This window comes from Gregarina niphandrodes, assembly GCF_000223845.1.
Source record: "Gregarina niphandrodes unplaced genomic scaffold scaffold00018, whole genome shotgun sequence".
Taxonomy (NCBI): domain Eukaryota; phylum Apicomplexa; class Conoidasida; order Eugregarinorida; family Gregarinidae; genus Gregarina; species Gregarina niphandrodes.
In genome coordinates, this window is record NW_011645787.1 from 91,442 (window position 1) to 110,902 (window position 19,461).

Below are 19,461 nucleotides of genomic sequence, written 5' to 3' on the forward strand. Positions count from 1 at the left end.
TCCCCTTTCCCCTTTCCCCTTCCCCTTCCCCTTCCCTCCTTTGTTTTAGTCGCTTCCCTTTTTTGGTCAAGACGTCCTTAGTCGGGGCGTCCTTAGTTGGTGTGTGCGTCCTTGCCCGTGCCATCATCTGCTATCTACATTATTGGTTATTGATTGAGTCAATGACGTTTTAACACTGTGGATTTGTCACTAGCTAAATGCTAAGTACTTTAGCTAAAAGGTAAATACTCTAGCTAAAGGGTAAGTAAGTACTCGAGCTTATAGTTCCTTTCCGCAGCACCCGGCGAACTCTTTGTCTGTTTTCATCTTGAGTAATGTTGGTGAGTGGGTATACACGTTAACGGGCGGGCTTCCACCAGTCAGCTTTGCTGGGTCGCCTCGATAATTCGGCCGTGTCGATAATTCGGCCGTGTCGGTTATTCGGCCGCCGCCATTATTCAGCCGTATGCGTTATTCGGCATCTTTTGCTGCTGAAGCCTCTTCCTTTGCATCGAAAGCGGCTTTATCCTTAGCGTAGCGTTTCTTAGCTTCTGCAGCCATATCCGTCCACTTAGACTTCTGCTCAGGTGACATGTTGGACCACTCCTCGCCGACTAATTTCGCCACTTCCTTCACAGCCTTTTTAAGTTCAGGCCGTTCTTCAATCAACTCCGGGCGTCGCTTCTGCAGAAACCAGAAGAACGCCGTCATAGGACGCTTCGGACCGGGCGCACTCTTCCGAGAAGCCTTCACCGTGGTCTTCTTTACCTTCTCAACCTTCTCAGCCATTGTCGAAAAATAAACGAACACACACCGCTCGACACGGAAAACTGGTAGTTTTTTAAATCAAATCGACCCCACTTTTTTCCTCCATGCTAAACCCCCCACACCATGAACGACAACAAGCGTAGGGGCTTCCGCAGCCTGGCAGCGAAAATAACGCGGTTAGTAGACAAGTCGTCCGCCCGACAACAAAATCGTAAACAATGCACATTTGCCACTCACACACACACGTTGTGCTACTCACATTTGTGCTACTCACATTCTATCATACTAGCTAACCTCACCAGACCAGTTGACTTTAACAAACATTCATCACACTAGTTTGTCGTGCAACACTACCACACAGTTCGTTGGAACACACACACTTGTTGAATATGTTGTTATCGAAAGCCCGCTCGTTCACCGCCCGTTCACACTAAACTGTACTGCGGTAGATGAATCGGATGGAGCAAGCATCAGTGGGTCCGGAATAGTATCTTCTGGAGTGCCTCAACAACGAGTTTCCGTGGTGGGAAATTCTGCAGTCCCGTTGAATTCTACTCAACAAATCGATTCTTCAAGACTTGACGACTTGGAACTGAATGTGATTACGAAGCTATATGCAGAGCTCGTGAACCGTAGCAGCACAACGAAGCCGAACGGGATAGACCGGCCAACCTTCATCGAATATTTCCAGCTTCCGGGCTTATGGGGCGAGCGACTGTTTCGCAGTTTCTCTCGGGGACAGGACTCAGTTAACTACGAGGCCTTCGTACACGGGTTGAGTGTGTGCTGTCGGGGTACCAAGAGCGAGCGTGTAGGCGTGTTATTCAAATTGTTTGATTTGAACGATGATGGGATGGTCTCCAAGGACGAGTTGACGGCGATGCTTTCGAATGTGCCATACCTTGATACTTACCTTCAGTCGAATAAACCGGTTAGTCGGACGCAGTCCAAGTCCGTGGTCCTGCAGGACATTCCGGCCCACGACCTAACTCATGACCTACCTCCTGCTCATGATCTGACAGCTCACGACCTGTCAGCTTACGACCACTCGGCAGTTCACGACGTGACCGCTCTGGCGGAGCAGTCCCGGGTTCGTGCAAGCGAGTCTAGACGGTCGTTGGCCTCGGCTGGGCACCAGACGACTTTCAGCAGCGTGGCAGTCCAGGCGCCTACGAGCGGCCCGGTGTTGTCCAGCGGTTCGGCCCTGATGCGGAGTGGCTCGAGTTCGAATGCGCGGCCACCGGCTGCCGAACCCCCTCCGCCGGTACAGAGTCGTGTGGGAGACATGGTGGTCGTGGTGCCCCCCAGTGGCCAAGGCCCGAGCCTGGAGAAGGCAACCTTGATCGAAAACGCTAACCTGGACGGACCCGAGGACGTCGCCAGCAGCAACCAGTCCAGCTGCAGTTGGCTGGAAGACCGCCACACCGAGTTGTCTTCCAGCAACGAAGAGAGTCCGCGCATTCGACCTGTTGACGCGCGTGGCGACGTGCGTGGCGACGCGCGTGGCGACGGCGCAGGTCGAGAGCGTAGCTCGGGACTAATTGTGTCTGCGGGGGTGCCGATGGAGTTTGTAGACGGCGAGCGCGAGGTGAGGATGCTGCGTCCGAGTGACAACGTCGCGAGCGACACCGTGGCGAGCGGCAACGTGGCGAGCGGCAACGTGGCGAGCGGCAATGTGCCTAGCGACAACGTGCCGGAGCAAGTGCTATTTGATAAATGGACTCCGTGGGAGGAGGAGTCGTATGGTACTCAGTCGTTCCCTCAAGCGGCCGGACCAAGCGACGACTCGGAGGTGGAGGATCAGGATGAAGACCTGTACATGGTCGGACCGGGTCCGTCGCCGATGGTGACAGAAATGCTGGCACGTGTGAAGCGGGAGGTGGAGGTAGAGAGCGAAATTAACGACCTGGACGCACTAGTCGCGAACATCCTCGACCAGTACGATACTTGTGGGGGTGACTACCTGGACCTGGACTCCTTCCGTCTTTACGTCGACCACCATAACGGTCTTCTCAAGTTATTTTCTGACTGTCTCCGTGAAGACGTGTGGAGCCTTAAGGGTCACGCCCTCAGCAGACAGCAACCCCCTGTAATAACCGATATACAGAAACTGGAGAACTGGATCGGTGTCTCTAAACAGTTCCAAAAGGCTGCGCCCAGACAGGCCAGCCTGCACCCCGTGGTTACCCCTGTGGAGGACTTGGAGGATTCTTTGAGTGGCAGCACGCCGGCCGGCCATTCTTTCGGCAGCATCGTTGGCAGCAAAAAGTCGGACGCTGTGGTGGGCGGAGACGTTGCGGTAGGCGGAGACGTTGCGGTGGGCGGAGACGTTGCGGTAGGCGGAGAGGACGTTACAGCGTTCCTGGGGCTGAAGAACAAGGTGGGACAGGACCGACCGGGGCAGTCCGAGACGGCGCCGATGAAGGGGGGGGCGGACCATCGCCACCAGACGGAGTTGAATTGCCCCTCGTGCCTGGCGCCGCTCGTCGTGTGTCCGAAGTGCAACGGGCGTTATACGACGGAGTTAAAGCTGGAGAATGAGGCGGTGTTTTTACGCTGCCGCGCCTGTAGAGACTCGCGTTTTAACGAGTGTTGGGTCTGCGGGTTTCGATTTAGCCAAACCCTTCAGTCTCCAACCTCAGAGATCCTGATCGAAGGCAACCTCTTTACCGCCCAGGGCACCAAGGTGCACTGCCGGCTAGTCGACCGTTTATTGTACTACTTTGAAACAGATGCAGACAAAGTCCCTTCCGGCTTCATCTTCCTAGAAGGCTGCTACGTGGAGCCTGTCAAGTCCGTGCCCACCACAGTTTCCGCCAGCCGCCGTCCAGGCCGCACCGCCTCGGGCAAGACGCTCAAGTCCGACGCTTACCAGGTCGTGAAAGGAACCGACACCCGTGTGCCGGACCCTCGGACCAAGGTGCTCTCTCCGCCAGGGATTCAGTCGTCTTCTGTCGAGCCTACTGCGGGCCAGCCCTCTCCTCAGTCTAAGGGGACTGGGACCCTGTCTACTGCACCTGGAATCCAGGTCACTGGGACCCAGCCCACTGTATCTGGAATCCAGTCAACTGGAATCCAGTCAACTGGAATCCAGATCACTGGGACCCAGTCTACTGCAACTGGAATCCAGTCTACCGGAATCCAGTCTACCGGAATCCAGTCAACTGGAATTCAGTCAACTGGAATTCAGTCAACTGGAATTCAGTCAACTGGAATTCAGTCAACTGGACTACCCACCCGGGGGGCTTCCAAAACGCGTCTGGGCGCCAATGCCATGCTAGGCGGAGAGCTGGCATCCGCCTCGTTGTCTCTGGCTCTCGGTCACGCATCAAACTCCACCCACTCGGGGCTCGCACCTCCCGGTCAAGTCCATGAACAGACAATAGCACCTCCTGGACCGGGCGCGGTACGGACGGCAGGTGGATTGACCCCCTCGTCTTCGATCGGCAACGCCCAAGCGTCCACGACAGGCACAGTACAGAGCACGCCAGGCGGGATTGACGGCGAAAGGAGAGGGTCGCTCCAGAAGGAGAGGGTGCACGACAATAGAACGCAAGTCGGGGCGACACAGAATCCCACACACAGTCAGGACCCGACACAAGGCCAAGGGCAACGAGTCAAGGGAGTACAAGGTCAAGGGCAGCCAGGCAAGGGAGCCCTGGGCAAGGGGGCCCTGGGTAAGGGGGCCCTGGGTAAGGGAGCCCTGGGTAAGGGAGCCCTGGGCAAGGGAGCACAAGGCACGTCCAGTGGTCCCGAGGTATCTGATGGGGGCGTGACGTATGGATTCCAGATTCTGCCCGAACGACGTGTTTTTTTCGCGGAGAATGAGGAGGCTCGTAATTCATGGATACACGCGATTCGATCGGCTCTAAGTCAGCAGCCGATAAACGATTTGTACGATATGCTTGAGACGATTGGTCACGGCAAGTTCTCTGTGGTATATCGCGCAACGGAGCGAGCGACAGGTGATTCAGTTGCTATCAAGGTGGTGCACAAGAACCGTATGACTTCTCAGGAGAAGGATTTGTTAAGGTCAGAATTAAATATAATGCGCATGTTGCGTCATCCACATGTGATATACCTGAAGACGGTGGTTAGTGCGCGAGATAGTCTATATATTGTAATGGAGATAGTGCCGGGTGGAGAATTGTTTGAGGCAGTTACAAGACAAGGGCCTATTGCTGAGACGGCCGTGCATCGTTTAACTGTGCAACTGCTTAAGACTTTGGCTTATTTACATAAAAGTGGTATCGTTCATCGTGACCTTAAACCCGAAAATATTCTCCTTACGTCCAAAGATGTGCTTCAAGCCGACGTCAAAATTGCTGATTTCGGACTCTCATGCCTCTGCGGACCCAACGAGCGGCTCAAACAACCCTGTGGCACACTGGTCTATGCTGCTCCTGAAGTCCTCACCATGAAAGGCTATAATCATAAAGTCGATCTATGGAGCCTTGGGGTCGTTGTATACCTTCTACTATGCGGCAAGCTTCCCTTCCCTGTTATGCGGAATGTACAAATACTCAACGATCTAGATTCCTTCTATAAAGTCAAATATGACTCCCCACCCTGGAACAATGTCAGCAGAACCTGTCAAGACTTCGTTTCTAAATTACTTGTTGTAAATCCCGAAAGTCGAGTCTCAAGTCAAGAAGCTCTTAATCATATATGGATCAAGGTACAAAGCACACACACACACACGCACACACCTGTCTTACCACACGCACACACCTGTCTTTCAGAACCCGACCGCTGTTATTGGAGAATAGGTTACCTCCAAGGGTAAGGGCCGCCTATGCTCCGCCGATTCCCAGAAGTTGCCGCCAGATGTCTGCACCGTGAAAGTCTTCTTTTTTTTTCAGCGAGATTCCTCAACCGCCGTGACCATGATTAAGTCGCCAATTCGATAGTCGAAAGAGTCTAACGTACGGCGGTCGTCTCGCTGACTGTACTTGCTGTTAACTACGCACATAAAGGTTGCTTTATCTGCAAGAAAGGAACTAGGGGAAATGTCTGGAGGGAAATGTCCGGGCGAGGGGGGGGGGGGCATTTATAAATCATGAACTTAAGTTACGGATGTGAGAACCCCAGATGAGAACCTCGGGTGTTTGTGAACGTCTTAATCTTGGTTACCTGAGGGGAAGGTTACCTGAGGGGAAGGTTACCTGAGGCTGATTTTTTAATGAACTGTAGGTTAAGGGATCCATAACGTAGAGAAGGGATGTTGAGTTTTAGTTGATTTAATATCTCCCGCACGGTACTAGACGTCCATCCATAGATCTGATACTCATCAACATCCTCATTTACAAATAGTACTCGAATTAAAAAGGGAACAGAACAAGGGGCACTGTGGCGGGGTCTTTTAGAAGGACCGTAATCAATTGAGTCTTGACGGCGGGTTCGTGAATTTCCTGACCTGAAACGGTGTGAAGGCCCGGGCCCCGTAAATTCCTCCATTCCGAAATTTTTAACATCGATAAGACTTTCAACTTACCAGCATGAGAGTAAGTATCTGCTAACTTCAGGGCATTGGAATGCTAAGCATTCAACATATGGCTATTAGGGATTCCTACCCTTCATTTGGACCCTTCATTTGGACCCTTCATTTGGGACCCTTCATTCAAAATACCTTGTAACGTGTTACCTTGTAACCTGTTACCTTGTAACGTGTTACCTTGTACTGATGGTTTCTCTTAGTTCTGTGATCTCGCAGCAGGCGACATCGAGTTTCAAGAGCTCGAGGGGGAGGCTACCCGTATTAGGGTAGACTCTATTTCATCAGCGTCGGAGGAGGACCATGACGACGCCGTTTACGTGCTCCGTCGGAAGATGCATAGGTGGATGTCCAGTAGCAAGGAATGGGGGCAGCGGGTTGAGCAAGTGGTTCACCGTCGCTTAGGCCCTAGGTTCTCAACCCCGAGAATTTCTGTCATTCCGCGTGTGGACGAATTCCGATGGGCTTCGGGGATGTACTAGATTCCGGCGTTGCGTTAGTCTGATTTGACGGGGACCCGACAGCGGTTGGATTCACTCCATCCGCATATATGTATTTCAGCGGTGCAGCGCATATATTGCTAAGGCGACTTTTACCCTTCTTTACAAGAAAGAAATAATGTATCAACAATAATACTATATCTTAAACTCAAGTCTGACGACCTTCAACCCAAGTTCGACCCCATGAAACCTATCCTATCTCCTTTGATCCTATCTCCTCCGGTCCTATCTCCTCCGGTCCTATCTCCTCTGATCGTATCTAGTGGAGATTGATCTTACGGTCGTTACCATAAATTGGTTTGCTTACTGATGGTTTGCCGCCTTAATATTATGAATGATTCCTACAATCCTTTACGACATAAGCACCACATCAATTTCTGTCAATTACGTCGACTTCTGGTCGAATTAGATTAAGGCCATTTCGTTACCTGTCGTAGTGCAGGTCTAAAGTCGTGATTATTGCACGCAAAATTGCCAACGGGGTGTGGCCTTTCCAGAACCGTGTTTGTTGTTCTGTATGTCCAGGTATGTCCGCCGCATTTGTGCTGGACTCTCTTGCCTGCTTCTTGAGGTCATTACCATTTTTAAGGCTTAAAGATTTTTCTTACATCGATTTACCATTCGAAAAAATGCGTGAAAACAATACAAACCAATCGACCCATGATGATGATGATAAACCTCCAACCGATGCAGCAGACCAGGCCTTGCACCATGGATCACACACCACCCGGATCGTTACCAAACGTTCCACGAGTTCACAAGGTTTCCAAGCAGCAGATCAAGAACCACCTAGATCCTCCAGTTCACGATCTGGAGGCAGTCCCCCCGGTATTGGCTTCTCACCAGGACATCAAAAGGTAATGAGATCCCAAAGCCCGACTAAATCTATGGAAAGGATCCCCGTAGCCTCCCCGGTGATTTCCAGGCCGACTCCGGTTGTCTCAAAGGCCGCACTCGTCTCCCCGTCTCCAGTCATTTTCACGGCTCCAACTGTCTCCAAAGCTCCAGTCGCCTCCAAAGCTCCAGTAGCCTCCAAAGCTCCAGCGGTCTCCAAGTCTCCAGTAGCCTCCAAGGCTCCAGCGGTCTCCAAGTCTCCAGTTGCCTCCAAGGCTTCTGCATCCCCCAAGTCTCCTGCGGTTTCGAAGACTCCTGCGCCTTCCAAGTCCATTTCAAACGGGATTTCCAACACCGACGGTGGACCGCCGGCCACCAACGGTGGACCGGATGTTCCCGTGGGCACTGGAAGTGGTCCCTTGACTGCTGGAAGTGGTCCCTTGACTGCTGGAAGTGGTCCCTTGACTGCTGGAAGTGGTCCCTTGACTACTGGAAGTGGTCCCTTGACTACTGGAAGTGGTCCCTTGACTAGTGGAGGTGGTCCCTTGACTACTGGAAGTGGTCCCTTGACTACTGGAGGTGGTCCCGTGACTTCTGGAGGTGGTCCCATGGCTTCTGGGGGTAGTGGTAGGGGTGGTGCTTCGATCACCCGGCATAGTTTGGGGGCTGCTGCCCCGTTGTCAAGTCGGGCCGAAAAACGAAGACTTCGTCTGGTGGAATACACTCAGAATACCAAAACCGGTCTTTGTATGATTTGCGGTACTGAAGCTGGCAATATCGCAGCCAGGTTGCTGGATGTGTCGAACCAGGAGATGGCACGGCCCCTTTTGGATGAGAGCACAATAGCGGGACTAGCAAGTGTACGTGTGGGTGATATGGAGCACTACCTGCGCACTTTCTGTCGCATACAGAACCTGATCACTTTCGGGAAGCCGCTGATGCTTAATCAATGGACGAATCAAGGCGGAGACCCAGCTACTAGTTCCTTTGTCATTTGCTTAAACGGCGATAGCGTACGCCTCTCCACACTGTCTCTCACACACTATCCTTTTGCAGCCTATCGAATGCTATGTGGAGTGTAAGTCATGGCTATCCGCGATCCGTGATCTCATAGTCGAAATCATGGACCAGAATAACTCCTTATCTATCAAAATCAAGAATTGCAAACAAGAATGGCTAATGGAGTGGAATGAACATTACGACAAAGTTGGAACTATAGGTCTGCCAATTAACGTGGTTATCCAAAAAGCCATAGACGAAAAGCTGATTCTCTGTCTGCGGCAGCTAGCAGCAAAATGTGAGTCATTCACCTTCCGTGGTAGCAACATTGTGTTCACATTCATTTCAGATGGGGCTAATTTGATGAGTATTGATTTGGAAGATATAACCCACCCGAATCTATCGATAATTCACGGCTTGATAACGTACAGCTTGGAGACCAAGGCAACAAAAATTTTGTCGCCTATCAACCGTTTGCTGATACCGGCAGGGTCGGAGGAGCCTGGTGAGATTGTATTAGAGGGACATCCGGAAGCGATTTTGTCATGTAATGCTGCGGCACCGATGACCGTGCGCAGCCATAGTTTCAGTGGCCCTGTTGGCCTTCAGGAATGTCTTCAAGCCGTGATGAATTCCGGGCCTTAACTTACTAGGTCTTGCATTACTGGGTCTTGCATTACTGGGTCTTGCATTAGTGGGTCTTGGCTTATCAACGAACGCTACGTCTAACAACTAAGTTGCATAAATGACTCCTCTGCGTTGAGAGTGGTTGAGTCAACACTCTCAACGCAGAGTGTTGACCCCTCTGCGTCGAGTCATACAGCTTCGATTTGGACGGTTGGAATCGGGTCAAATGATATGCTGCGTATCTCCTTCCTTTTGCACAGGATGGTGGAAAAGAGAATGGTGACCACCGCACACAGGATTGTGAGGAGGACATTTTGTAAGTTGAATGACAAGAGGAAAGGACTCGTTTGGAAGTTGGAGAAAGGTCGCAGACAGTAGGATAGTGCTAAATGCAGAAGCCAAACTGTTGTGGAAAAGTCCAAAGCCTTTTTCGGTCCAGTAACCAGGACTCCGATAATTAAGGAAATCACCACCGCCGATAACAGATGTCCAAGTATGGGAGAGAGCAACAGGCTGCTAGGTATCAGGACCACGTACAACCACGCTTGAATACACAATACCAACACTCCCAACGCCCGTCTACAACACGCCGATGTCCACAAGTGTGTCCACAAGTGTGTCCACACTCTAACCCTCCTGTGCTTGAGCGCCGCCAGTGCCAAGACCCCCCCCCCCCTGCTGTGGTGCCGCATACAACGATAATTTTTGCCGCCGAACCTTCACCATGTTAACACCACAAATTATTGAATGGTCAAAAGGGTATATAGCAAAGGTAACCAACCACCCGCCCAAGAGCTTGCAGTACTTTTCTTTATTCTTTATTGCGCACCCGTCCTACCCGGCCCCGTCCTTTTCGGCCCCGTCCTACCCGGCCCCGTCCTCTTCGGCCCCGTCCTACCCGGCCCCGTCCTATCCGGCCCCGTCCTATCCGGCCCCGTCCTACCCGGCCCCGTCCTACCCGGCATCCGTCCGCTTTAGTGCGTGCGGAACAGGTATGAACCAAGTGTTGCCGTAGATTCTCGGAGTCCCAGTGACCGATGACGAAGTAGAATTTATCCTCAGTCTGGAAGGTAACGAAGCCATATGTAGACATCTAGCGGACTTTAGTGAGAAGCCGGAGGCGTACGTCATGAGCTGCGATTTTGTAAAGGAACTCCAGGAACGGCGGCGCGCATTGGAGCCCGGTGGAGGAGTCCAAACGGCAAAAATGAAGACCAAAGTTCCCGAAGCACCGCCCACGCCGGTCGCCCGTGTCACTCTGGTGGAGACCAAGATAGAAAATCACGAAGATGTTTACAGTTAGTCTCCTCTCGTTCCTTACTGCCCCCCTCCTTGCCATGTTGCATCCCTCCTCCCTCCTGCACTGTTCTTCCATGCGACCCGTTCTTCCATGCGACCCGTTCTTCCACGCGACCCGTTCTTCCACGCGACCCGTTCTTCCACGCGACCCGTTCTTCCACGCGACCCGTTCTTCCACGCGACCCCGGCAGATGTCGTGGACGAAAGTTTGTTGAGAGACGCGATGGTCACCGCGCCAGTATCCAAATACATTGCTCCATTGAGTAAGAAGAACGGCATGTTGTTGGCTTTGAAGTATTGCGGTTGTATGGCACTTGACCATGAGTTTGTACGAAATTGTATAAAGTGTGGTCGTATCATATGTACACAAGAAGACGACAGGATCTGTCCAGAGTGCGGATTTGGAGGAAATCTGAAGGAGGATAAGGCAGAGATGAATCGATATAAGGAATTGGACGGGTATGAGGAAGCGTGTGAACTGCGTGATCGGCTCTTACAGTTCGATATGGAAAGTGTTAAGCGCACACGTGTGTATGATATGGAAACCGATTTTTACTCGGAAAGATACAACCCATGGGCTACCGCTCAGGAACGGGCATTTGCAACAAAGCAAGATGAAGAAGAAGAAAGTTTTTCCAAAGATCCCAACAAACTTCTTGGTGAGCTAAATATCGATCTACAAAACATGAAGCTGACCATGACCAATGCCCAACAAGCATTTGTAGACGCGCAAACCACGGTGCTGGAAAGATTCTTGAACGAAGAACCAGGAAGACTCCAAGACATATCCTTCCCGTCGTCCTCGGATAAATCCGGCGCTCTTACCGCTTTAATAGGCTCGCCCGTTCAGTCGAAAGTGGGTCAGTCGAAAGATAATGGTCAGTCGAAAGATAATGGTCAGTCGAAAGATAATGGTCAGTCAAGAAGTGTGCCCGTCAGGGACTCTGAAGCAGAAGAGCTGGTGGCGGATGTAATAAATAATCAAAATGATTCAGTACAGGTACTAAGTAAAACTCAGATTGGAATCAAGGACCGCAAGTATGCCACCAATCTTCAAGACGATGATCTTGTAGATGGTGCATCTGACCTGGAAGGTAACGACGGGGTGGGTCCAGTTCTGGCACCGGTGATGTGTCGGGTGTTGGAAGAAGACACAGAATTCGTAACCCCGGCTTTTGCGGAAGAAACGGACGAAGGGATCTGTTTGACCTTACATCAGCCGTGGGCGTCTTTGATCGTTTACGGGTTTAAGCGTCTGGAAGGGCGAGTATGGAATACCAATTATCGAGGACGAATTTGGATCCATGCAGGGACTCAAGAAATCTCCGACGACGTTATCCAACAGATTGAGGGCTATTACAGGACACTGTATGGCGGCAGCCACTGTGATGAGTGTCATGACAGGAACTCATGTGCCGGTGCCATGAGCTGGATGAACTTCCCTCCGAGCTATCCCACACGCTGTCTAGTCGGTCATGCGGACTTGATTGACGTCATAGAGAATGATGAAGATAAACTGCGATTTAACTGGGTACTAGAACAGAACGATTCCCCGTACATGTTCGTTCTCAAAAACCCTCGTAGGCTCATCACACCAATCGCCATGCCAGGCCAACATAAATTCTGGAAGCTGCACCGACCGCAAGTGTATTACCGAAACAGGACGTCTACAACGTACCCGAAAGTCTACCGAACTATCGAAGATGACAAGCTAGTAGATCGTAAGGCACTCGATGCACAACTGGAGGGAGAAGACGACGGCCAAGCGGCATTGGTTCTCCATACGAAATCTCAGTACGAAGGAGTTCGAGAAATATTGCTGGCAGAAATTCCCAAAGTATTCCTGGACTCTATAACCCTGAGTCGAGGCTACAGGGAACACCTCAGATACGACATCGTTAAGATACGAAATGGCCTCGAACCGGCGGATCTCAAACTAGCCTTAGCAGCAGCGGTCACTTCCGTTGAACAAAGCCAAATATCTAAAGACCTGAGTACTGAGGGGAGCAACATTCGTAAACAGGGTAATACTGGAATAAGTACACCGGCACTCCTTACCTACATTCGCGAAAAACAATTGAACGCCTGCCAGCAGCAGCTTGTCAGCTCCAGCACCTGCCAATACTTCATCTCAAGGTCCATCCACGTAATTTTACAACAACTCTTCGACGCAGCTTGGAGTCAGCTAGCGGGAGCAGGCAAAACCGGGTTCAGCGTCGGCGGACCACATTTACCACCCGTGGACTTGATGGAATTAGTTGTAACCAGTTCTGAAGAGCACTGCCAGTTCCTTTCTCCTATTAATTCCCTTGGAAATCCAATTCTTATCGCGACCTTTAGCGGCGTCATCAAGTTTGGCCCTGAAGAAATCGTTACTTCCGCTGGAGACGTTCTCTGGATCCCCAACCCGTCGAACATGGGTACCATGACAATCCTCAAGACGTCTTTGAGCCTGGAAGGTATGTCTCCAAATAACGCGCGCACAAACACATTAGAGCACACGTGTGTGCACATAAATTCGCTGGCTCTTTAGAAACCAATTTGGTCGCTGGCGCTTGCTTCATGGTCTTACGAGCCAACACCTTCCGAACAGTTTGAGACAGCTGATGCCATTCGCACTCAATATCATCCATCTCGCAAGGACTGCGGATGATATTGAGTGTGAATGGTTAGCTGTTTGGCTGTGAAAACTAGTCAACGAAAGGTCCAAACATCGAGCTTTTGCAAATCCCTGAACCACAGAACTAAGCTGTCATGTGCCAGGATCACTTGCGAAAGTGCATGGCGTGGTCTAGGTAGCCGCATTTGCGGCAACCGTGTTTTGGCGATAACCTTTTGCTCCAATTGTTTTTGGTGTCGGTCTGCGATGTCGCGAGCCAAAGCCGAAATCAATCGACGCGATGTCCTGGGCGGGGGGGCAGCAACAGGTCGTTTAATAGATAATTCGGTTTTGGGTCTCTCACTAACAAATCTCCGACAAGCCGATTTCAAGGCCTCCTGAGGGTGTTTGCTCTCCTGAGGGGGGTGTCCCCTCTCCAGCGGGGGATCGCTCTCCAGTGAGGAGGGATCGTTCTCCGTCGTAGCCTTCGCTTCGGCCGTAGTAGCATCCTCGTTGATCGCGGGGTGCGCTTTCAATTCGGTTGGCTTGGGGTCAGAGAGAGGCTCGGGGCCCTCGTCCGTTGCGCGGCTAGCCGTCGGAAGCGTCGTTTGGTGTTGGGATTCCCAGAGTACTTGCCTTTCGTGGTTTGCAACTACTTCTTCTACAGTTACTCCCAGTGAGGCAGCTATCTCGTAGAAAAGAGGTGGCACCCCTTTGTGTTGACTTGCTCGATCGTACTCGGCATGGACGTTATACGAGGGCGTCGGGGAAGGTAGGTCTTCATCCTCCGGCCGCTTCCTCAGAGCGGCGGTATTATTTCGTCCCCAGCGAGAACGAATCTTGGGTGCATGTTGCGTAGAGAACTCTGACAAGGATGGCTGGCTCCCAGCCAGAGCGGGATAGTCTTCTGGTTCCTCTAACAGGAGACCATCTTGCTTGAGACCACTTAGCTGCAAGTCCTCCCCAGCCAAGCTCTCCCCAATCAGACCCTCTGCAACTGAAGCGTTGCTTGCTGAAGCGTTGCTTGCTGAAGCGTTGCTTGCTGAAGCGTTACTGGCGGGAACATTGCTGGCTGAAAGGCTGACCGCTGGGGCAGAACCGCTGTCTGAACGGTGTCTTTCATGTCCAGTGCCCGACCTGTCAGAGCCGTGGACAAAGCCATTAACTAAGGTGATGCTCTCATGCGGACCGTTCCCATGCACTGGTTCGCCCCCCTCCCAGACCTTGTCCGGGTCCAGGTCGCTGCTGCTGGTGTCGTCTTGGTTGCCGTTCGGCACTTCAAGCGCGCTAGCTGGGTCGAATGATGGAGGCGTGTTCGGGCATGTTTGCGGCTCTGAGCCGGGCGGATCCGTGGCGAAGTCCTCTTCCCCTTCAGTTGGTTCGGTAAGTAAGTTCCATCCTGCGATCTTCCGACAGCGAACGAGGTCCCAGAGAACGCAGTTTTCATCGCGATCAACAGTAAGTAGACGATTGGATTCGTTGTCGAAAGCCGCCTGATAGATAACGTGTGCATGACCCAGTAAGTTGGTAACCAGTTTGTTGCTGGCTGAGGCGAAGTCAAAGGTCTGCAGCTTGGCCATGTGTCGTTGGCAGAACACCCAGCAGCCCTTCCAAAAAAAAGTGAAAGTTGGTCTCCGTCCTTTGTAAATACAGAAGGCCTTGTGCACCTCCTCGATCCGTCCGGGTTTTCGGCTCGAGCTTCGGAGCCTGCTCACAGCAAGCCTCACGTCATCAGGGAGACCCGCTGTGCTCGGGTCTACTTGAATGTGCGCATACTCTTCGACATCGGTATCTAACAACTCCAAAATTGACGACGGAAAAAGCTCCCCAGTTTCCTGTGAGTCACCACCGGTCTTTGGTAAGCCGCAGTGTGAGTAGCCACCCACCTTGGGAAACCATGTCACGTGGCAACCTTCGTTATCCAGGGCGTACTCCACATTACATTGTAGCATCACGTTCCCCGGGAACCTCATCCTACCATTCGGCAACTCCGCCGCTTCCGACAACAAAGGTAGCGCACACACACCATTAGCTACACCAACAACCAGTTCTCCCAGAATATCCGATGACTGAGGGGCGGCCAAGTAACCTCCGGTGCTATGCCAGCTACGGTTGGTCTTCCCCTCACTGCTCGGATAGCTAGTGCCGAATGGTTGATTGCCAGGCGGACGACAGCTGGTCGGCTGACAGCTGGTCGGCTGACAGCTGGTTGGATAAAGTGCGCACTCCACTACGTTAGCTTCGAAGCTAGACTGAATTAGAGACACCCTACAGACGCATCGCCAGACCTTCGGCAGCCTTCTGTCCACTGAAGCACAATGACGCCACACCTCCAGGAGCGAGTTCCGTCGCCAGCTCACCACGATAGTCTTGCCATCGTCACTAACCTGCAGAGCGCTGACCGGAGATTGCAGCAATGGCAGCATTATCAGAGCTTGAGTAAGCTTCCTGGTAGTTATAAATACACGTCCATCGGCCATACCAAATACATAGGTGGTGGGCAGGGTCGGAGTCTCGCAGTTGCTGTCCATACTTCTCTGTCGCTGGACTGGTGGTTCCATTCGCTGGACTGGTGGCTCCATTCGCTGGACTGGTGGTTCTTTGACTGATTGGCAGAGGGAGTCGGACGAAGTTGCGCTTCCTAATTTATTTACCCGTTGCAGGGAGCTCCCGAATTCGACGTCGGAGTTCTCCGGCAGGTCGTTGGCAGTCATGCAAGAAATCGCAGTGTCAATTGGAAGTTTGATGTGGTCCAAGTACGCAAAGGTACCATCGTGCAAACTAACTATTAAATAGTCCTTGCTAGCCCAGACGAATGCATAGCAACTTCCGGACAAGGGATAGAAAGTACGGTAACCATTCGGCACACTCAGCTTGCCTCCGACCACACCTTGTTGTAACAAAGACTGTCTTGCAAGCAGATCGATCCTCTGAACCTGGCCGTCGGTATCTACAGCATCAACACACCGAGGATTACCAAGACTTAGGGGTCCTTCTCGTGGTATCAACCCATACGAGTACTCTACCGCAAGTCTTCTCTGCCCTGGTCCACCACCGCCCAGGTTGCCTTCCGCATCCACAATTCGGGAATAACGCATCGAACGCTTGCCGGGTATAGCGGAGAATGTCGAGTTGCGATGAAAGGAATGACACATGTGCTTCAAATAATCTGTCCGCTTCCATCGAAGTTGATCTTGCGTCCACAATTTCAGGAAACGCAAACGTCTTTCACCTATCTCGCTTGACAATGAGCACCTGGTCGCCACATCGTAAGCATCTAACAAATACATCCGGTCCATCATCTGACGCCAGATCATCTCATCATTATCGAACTGCTCCAATAACCACCGACTCAATAACCGTATAACTAGTACTTTTTTTATAGGCAGGTACATCATAATCCTGCTACCCGCAGCCCTCCATACATCTGAGAACATCACACTACAGACTTGAGCGTGCTCCTTAACAAACGAAACATCCGCCCGCAAACTCATTCTTGCTCCCCCCGATTTTTGCCAAAAGAAAATCCTACCTAACTCACGGCGAGCCGACCAGCAAGCGAAGGCGACGTCCAAAAACACCCGTTTCGATAACCAGACACGAAAGCGTCGCTGATTGTTAGCACTCTTCATGCCAACGTTCGTGGACCCATACGATCCCATCGGACTATATCAATTTTAGCATACCGGAGCGGGCTGTTCAAATCGGAACCACACCAACGGTCGAAACAAACGCTAATTAAAGAGGGACTGAGCGAGGGGGACGCTTCCTATTTTAGATGCCCAGAGTCACTGTCCAGAGTCATTGTCCAGAGTTATGGTCCAAAGTCATTGTCCAGAGTTATGGTCCAGAGTTATGGTCCAGAGTCATAGGAAATATTAAATACGGCGGATGGCAATAAAGCAATGTCTCCGGGTACTGGAGCAGCGGTTGTGTGGAGACGTTTGTTTAGTGAAACAGGAGTGGTCTCCTGAAGCAAAGGAAATACTGGGTGAACTTGATAGCTTTTTGGTCAATGGTAAATCCAGCATTCATTCCCCCTCCGTATCACCCGTGTGTTTCATCTTACCTATGTGCCGGTAGACCTGTTCCACCTGACCCCTCTAATGTAGACCTGTTCCACCTGACCCCTCTAATATGCCCCTCTAATATGCCCCTGTAATGTGATGTCCGTGCAGCTCGTAATTCGCATTCTACGATTCAGTCGTATTCGCCGGAGTCAATTTCCGAGGAGATCCGGAAACTGAATCCGGGTTTGGGCACAAAGTTGCTGGGGCACTCTCCGTATCCGGACGACACTGCTGCACGTATTGCCGGCGTTGCCAACGGCACAATATATGGGCTGGTCATTGCTTTGGCGGCAGTACTTTCAGTCGAAGTGGGAGTAGCCACAGAAATCTTTCTGCGATGTGTTGACCAGAAGGACTTGTCAGGGATGGTTCGACAGGCTGTCACCCACAACTTGTCCACCGTGCTATCCACCCCACTGAATCAGCAAGGCGAAGGCCGACTACCCGTGAAGCTTATGGAAGCCTGTCTTGAACTCTGGATCGAAGACCAGCTGCACTATGTAGACACGTTGATGAAATTATTCGAACTGGGAAACAAGATTGTCGGCTACAACGCCTTGGAAAGAGACGTTGTAAGTGAGGAAGACTTAATCAACGGAGGCCAACTGACTGGCGATAGCAGCAGCTGTTCCGACGCTGACACCACAATCAAACCTGACCCCGCTGACACGACAGACAACACATTGCACATCGACCCGCGAGAACATGTGGCCGGAACAGATCCCAGACCCATGTGTCCGCAAACGAGAAAAGAGGTCCTTAACTTGCTAAATATACTGGAGGCCAAAGGCTGCTTCAAGGTAGTCGTGCAACGTATCATGTGCTGCTTCTCATACTTCAAGGACGAGTCCAAGATACAGGCCACTGTTAACAGCGCCTTGAACACATCCGAGTCGCTGCTGGTGCAACTCGGCCTACAACTCCGCTCCGTCCAAATACCCCCCGGGAACGTGCTACCGCAACTCATTCACCTCACGCTCCCGCCCGAGTTCTTCCAAATCACTGCAGCTCACCGCAAATCCTTACTGAGCGCAAACCTCGGCCTACTGGCTTCCATGACCACCGCCGTCGCACTTCAGACTAAAGACAACCTATACGCTCTCATCTCGCTTGCACCGCACCTCTTCACCATCAGCCCCATGTCCTTCAGTGCGGACATGCAGCTAGTCGGACCTCATATCCGCGAATATGACCTCATGGTCGAGAGCGCCAGCTACGAGACCCTCATTGAATGCCGCACCACACCACTTGTTACCAACGCAGTCGGTAGCGTCGCACCCGGCTCCATTTACGGACTTCCCAGCCGCTTGGGCCAAACCGGCTTAACTCAAGCCGGCCTGGGCCAGACTGGTCTCGGCCAGACTGGCTTGGCCCAGACTGGCCAGGCGCAGCCTGGGCTAACCCAGGCGCCGGCTGGGCTATCCTCCTTGGCAGGATCTGACGGCTTTGGCGGGACGGGCGCAGGTGCAGACAGCCAGCCGGTGGTGCCGGTGACGGAGTTGTTCGAGGCAGGTCCGTTCGTGACGTTGGTGGTCATGGCGGCGACGGACGGCACGGCACTACGGATCCACAGCAATGGCGCGTCGTGGACGACGACTCCCGCGACGCCCTCGGAGCAGCCGGAGTGCCTTCGCGGCGGCGCAGAGGACGTGGCACAGTTGCACGCGCCGGGTGCGACCGTGGCATCGCTGTTGAGCAGCGACTCTGTCGACGGGCAAATCTGTCGCTGGTTCCATCGACTGCCCAAGGCGGCGGAAAGCCACATCGCGTTCATGTTTCTCCGGTACGCCACGGTGGCTTGCCACGCGGCCTCGACGCTCACACATCAAAGTCTGCTGCGCCTCATCTTTGCCGTGCAACAGCAGCTGGACCAGTTGTTTCCCCCCGAGCAGAGCGGCGGATTGTTGGCGCCTCTAGAGCGTGAGCCGGCTACAAAGGGTCCGACGCCGAGTTGGTTCGAAGAAAAGGAGTTGGTGGCCAGCGCCGCGCTCTGGCTGGATTCGCTGTTGCGCCGCTGTCCCGCTGTAGCGCCTCAGGTCTTCCCGATGTGCGAGCGCCTCCTTAAACCGACGGCCGACCACGCACAACTCGTCGCCATCACGGGCGCTAGTCCATTCGACGAACTACAGTCGCTCGTCTTTTGCCTCGGACACCTCTACGTCACGCTCTTTGCTACCGGTGACGCGGCCGTGCGGAACACACTCAAGACATCTTACAGCGCGCAGTTCGCTGCCCTCTGGGAACCCGTCAGGCAACTCGCTCAGGCGCGCAAGGCCAGCCCCACGACCGCCG

The 19,461-nt window shown here is 52.5% G+C and overlaps 7 protein-coding genes across 7 annotated transcripts; 4 read left to right on the forward strand and 3 right to left on the reverse strand.

The window, feature by feature from the left end:
• Window positions 1–450: 450 nt before the first annotated feature.
• Window positions 451–768, reverse strand: GNI_091770 (HMG (high mobility group) box protein; the record flags this gene model as incomplete). Its single annotated transcript, XM_011132572.1, has 1 exon — window positions 451–768. One exon carries the CDS (start codon window positions 766–768, stop codon window positions 451–453), a length of 318 nt encoding a protein of 105 aa, XP_011130874.1.
• Window positions 769–1,600: 832 nt separating this feature from the next.
• On the forward strand, window positions 1,601–5,516 carry GNI_091780 (protein kinase; the record flags this gene model as incomplete). Its single annotated transcript, XM_011132573.1, has 2 exons — window positions 1,601–5,425; window positions 5,490–5,516. The coding sequence occupies 2 exons, from the start codon at window positions 1,601–1,603 to the stop codon at window positions 5,514–5,516; spliced, it is 3,852 nt and encodes a 1,283-aa protein (XP_011130875.1).
• A 2,075-nt stretch (window positions 5,517–7,591) lies between these two features.
• GNI_091790 (hypothetical protein) lies at window positions 7,592–8,185 on the reverse strand (the record flags this gene model as incomplete). Its single annotated transcript, XM_011132574.1, has 1 exon — window positions 7,592–8,185. The coding sequence occupies one exon, from the start codon at window positions 8,183–8,185 to the stop codon at window positions 7,592–7,594; it is 594 nt and encodes a 197-aa protein (XP_011130876.1).
• A 202-nt stretch (window positions 8,186–8,387) lies between these two features.
• Window positions 8,388–9,219, forward strand: GNI_091800 (hypothetical protein; the record flags this gene model as incomplete). Its single annotated transcript, XM_011132575.1, has 3 exons — window positions 8,388–8,588; window positions 8,632–8,653; window positions 8,690–9,219. 3 exons carry the CDS (start codon window positions 8,388–8,390, stop codon window positions 9,217–9,219), a joined length of 753 nt encoding a protein of 250 aa, XP_011130877.1.
• Window positions 9,220–10,723: 1,504 nt separating this feature from the next.
• GNI_091810 (ASCH domain protein) lies at window positions 10,724–13,033 on the forward strand (the record flags this gene model as incomplete). Its single annotated transcript, XM_011132576.1, has 1 exon — window positions 10,724–13,033. The coding sequence occupies one exon, from the start codon at window positions 10,724–10,726 to the stop codon at window positions 13,031–13,033; it is 2,310 nt and encodes a 769-aa protein (XP_011130878.1).
• Window positions 13,034–15,356: 2,323 nt separating this feature from the next.
• On the reverse strand, window positions 15,357–16,593 carry GNI_091820 (hypothetical protein; the record flags this gene model as incomplete). The annotated part of the gene is made up of 2 exons (XM_011132577.1): window positions 15,357–15,407; window positions 15,460–16,593. The coding sequence occupies 2 exons, from the start codon at window positions 16,591–16,593 to the stop codon at window positions 15,357–15,359; spliced, it is 1,185 nt and encodes a 394-aa protein (XP_011130879.1).
• A 397-nt stretch (window positions 16,594–16,990) lies between these two features.
• On the forward strand, window positions 16,991–19,347 carry GNI_091830 (hypothetical protein; the record flags this gene model as incomplete). The annotated part of the gene is made up of 2 exons (XM_011132578.1): window positions 16,991–17,117; window positions 17,278–19,347. Coding segments are annotated over 2 exons (2,197 nt in total), but the record flags the coding sequence as incomplete, so codon positions are not given.
• Between the last annotated feature and the right edge of the window lie 114 nt (window positions 19,348–19,461).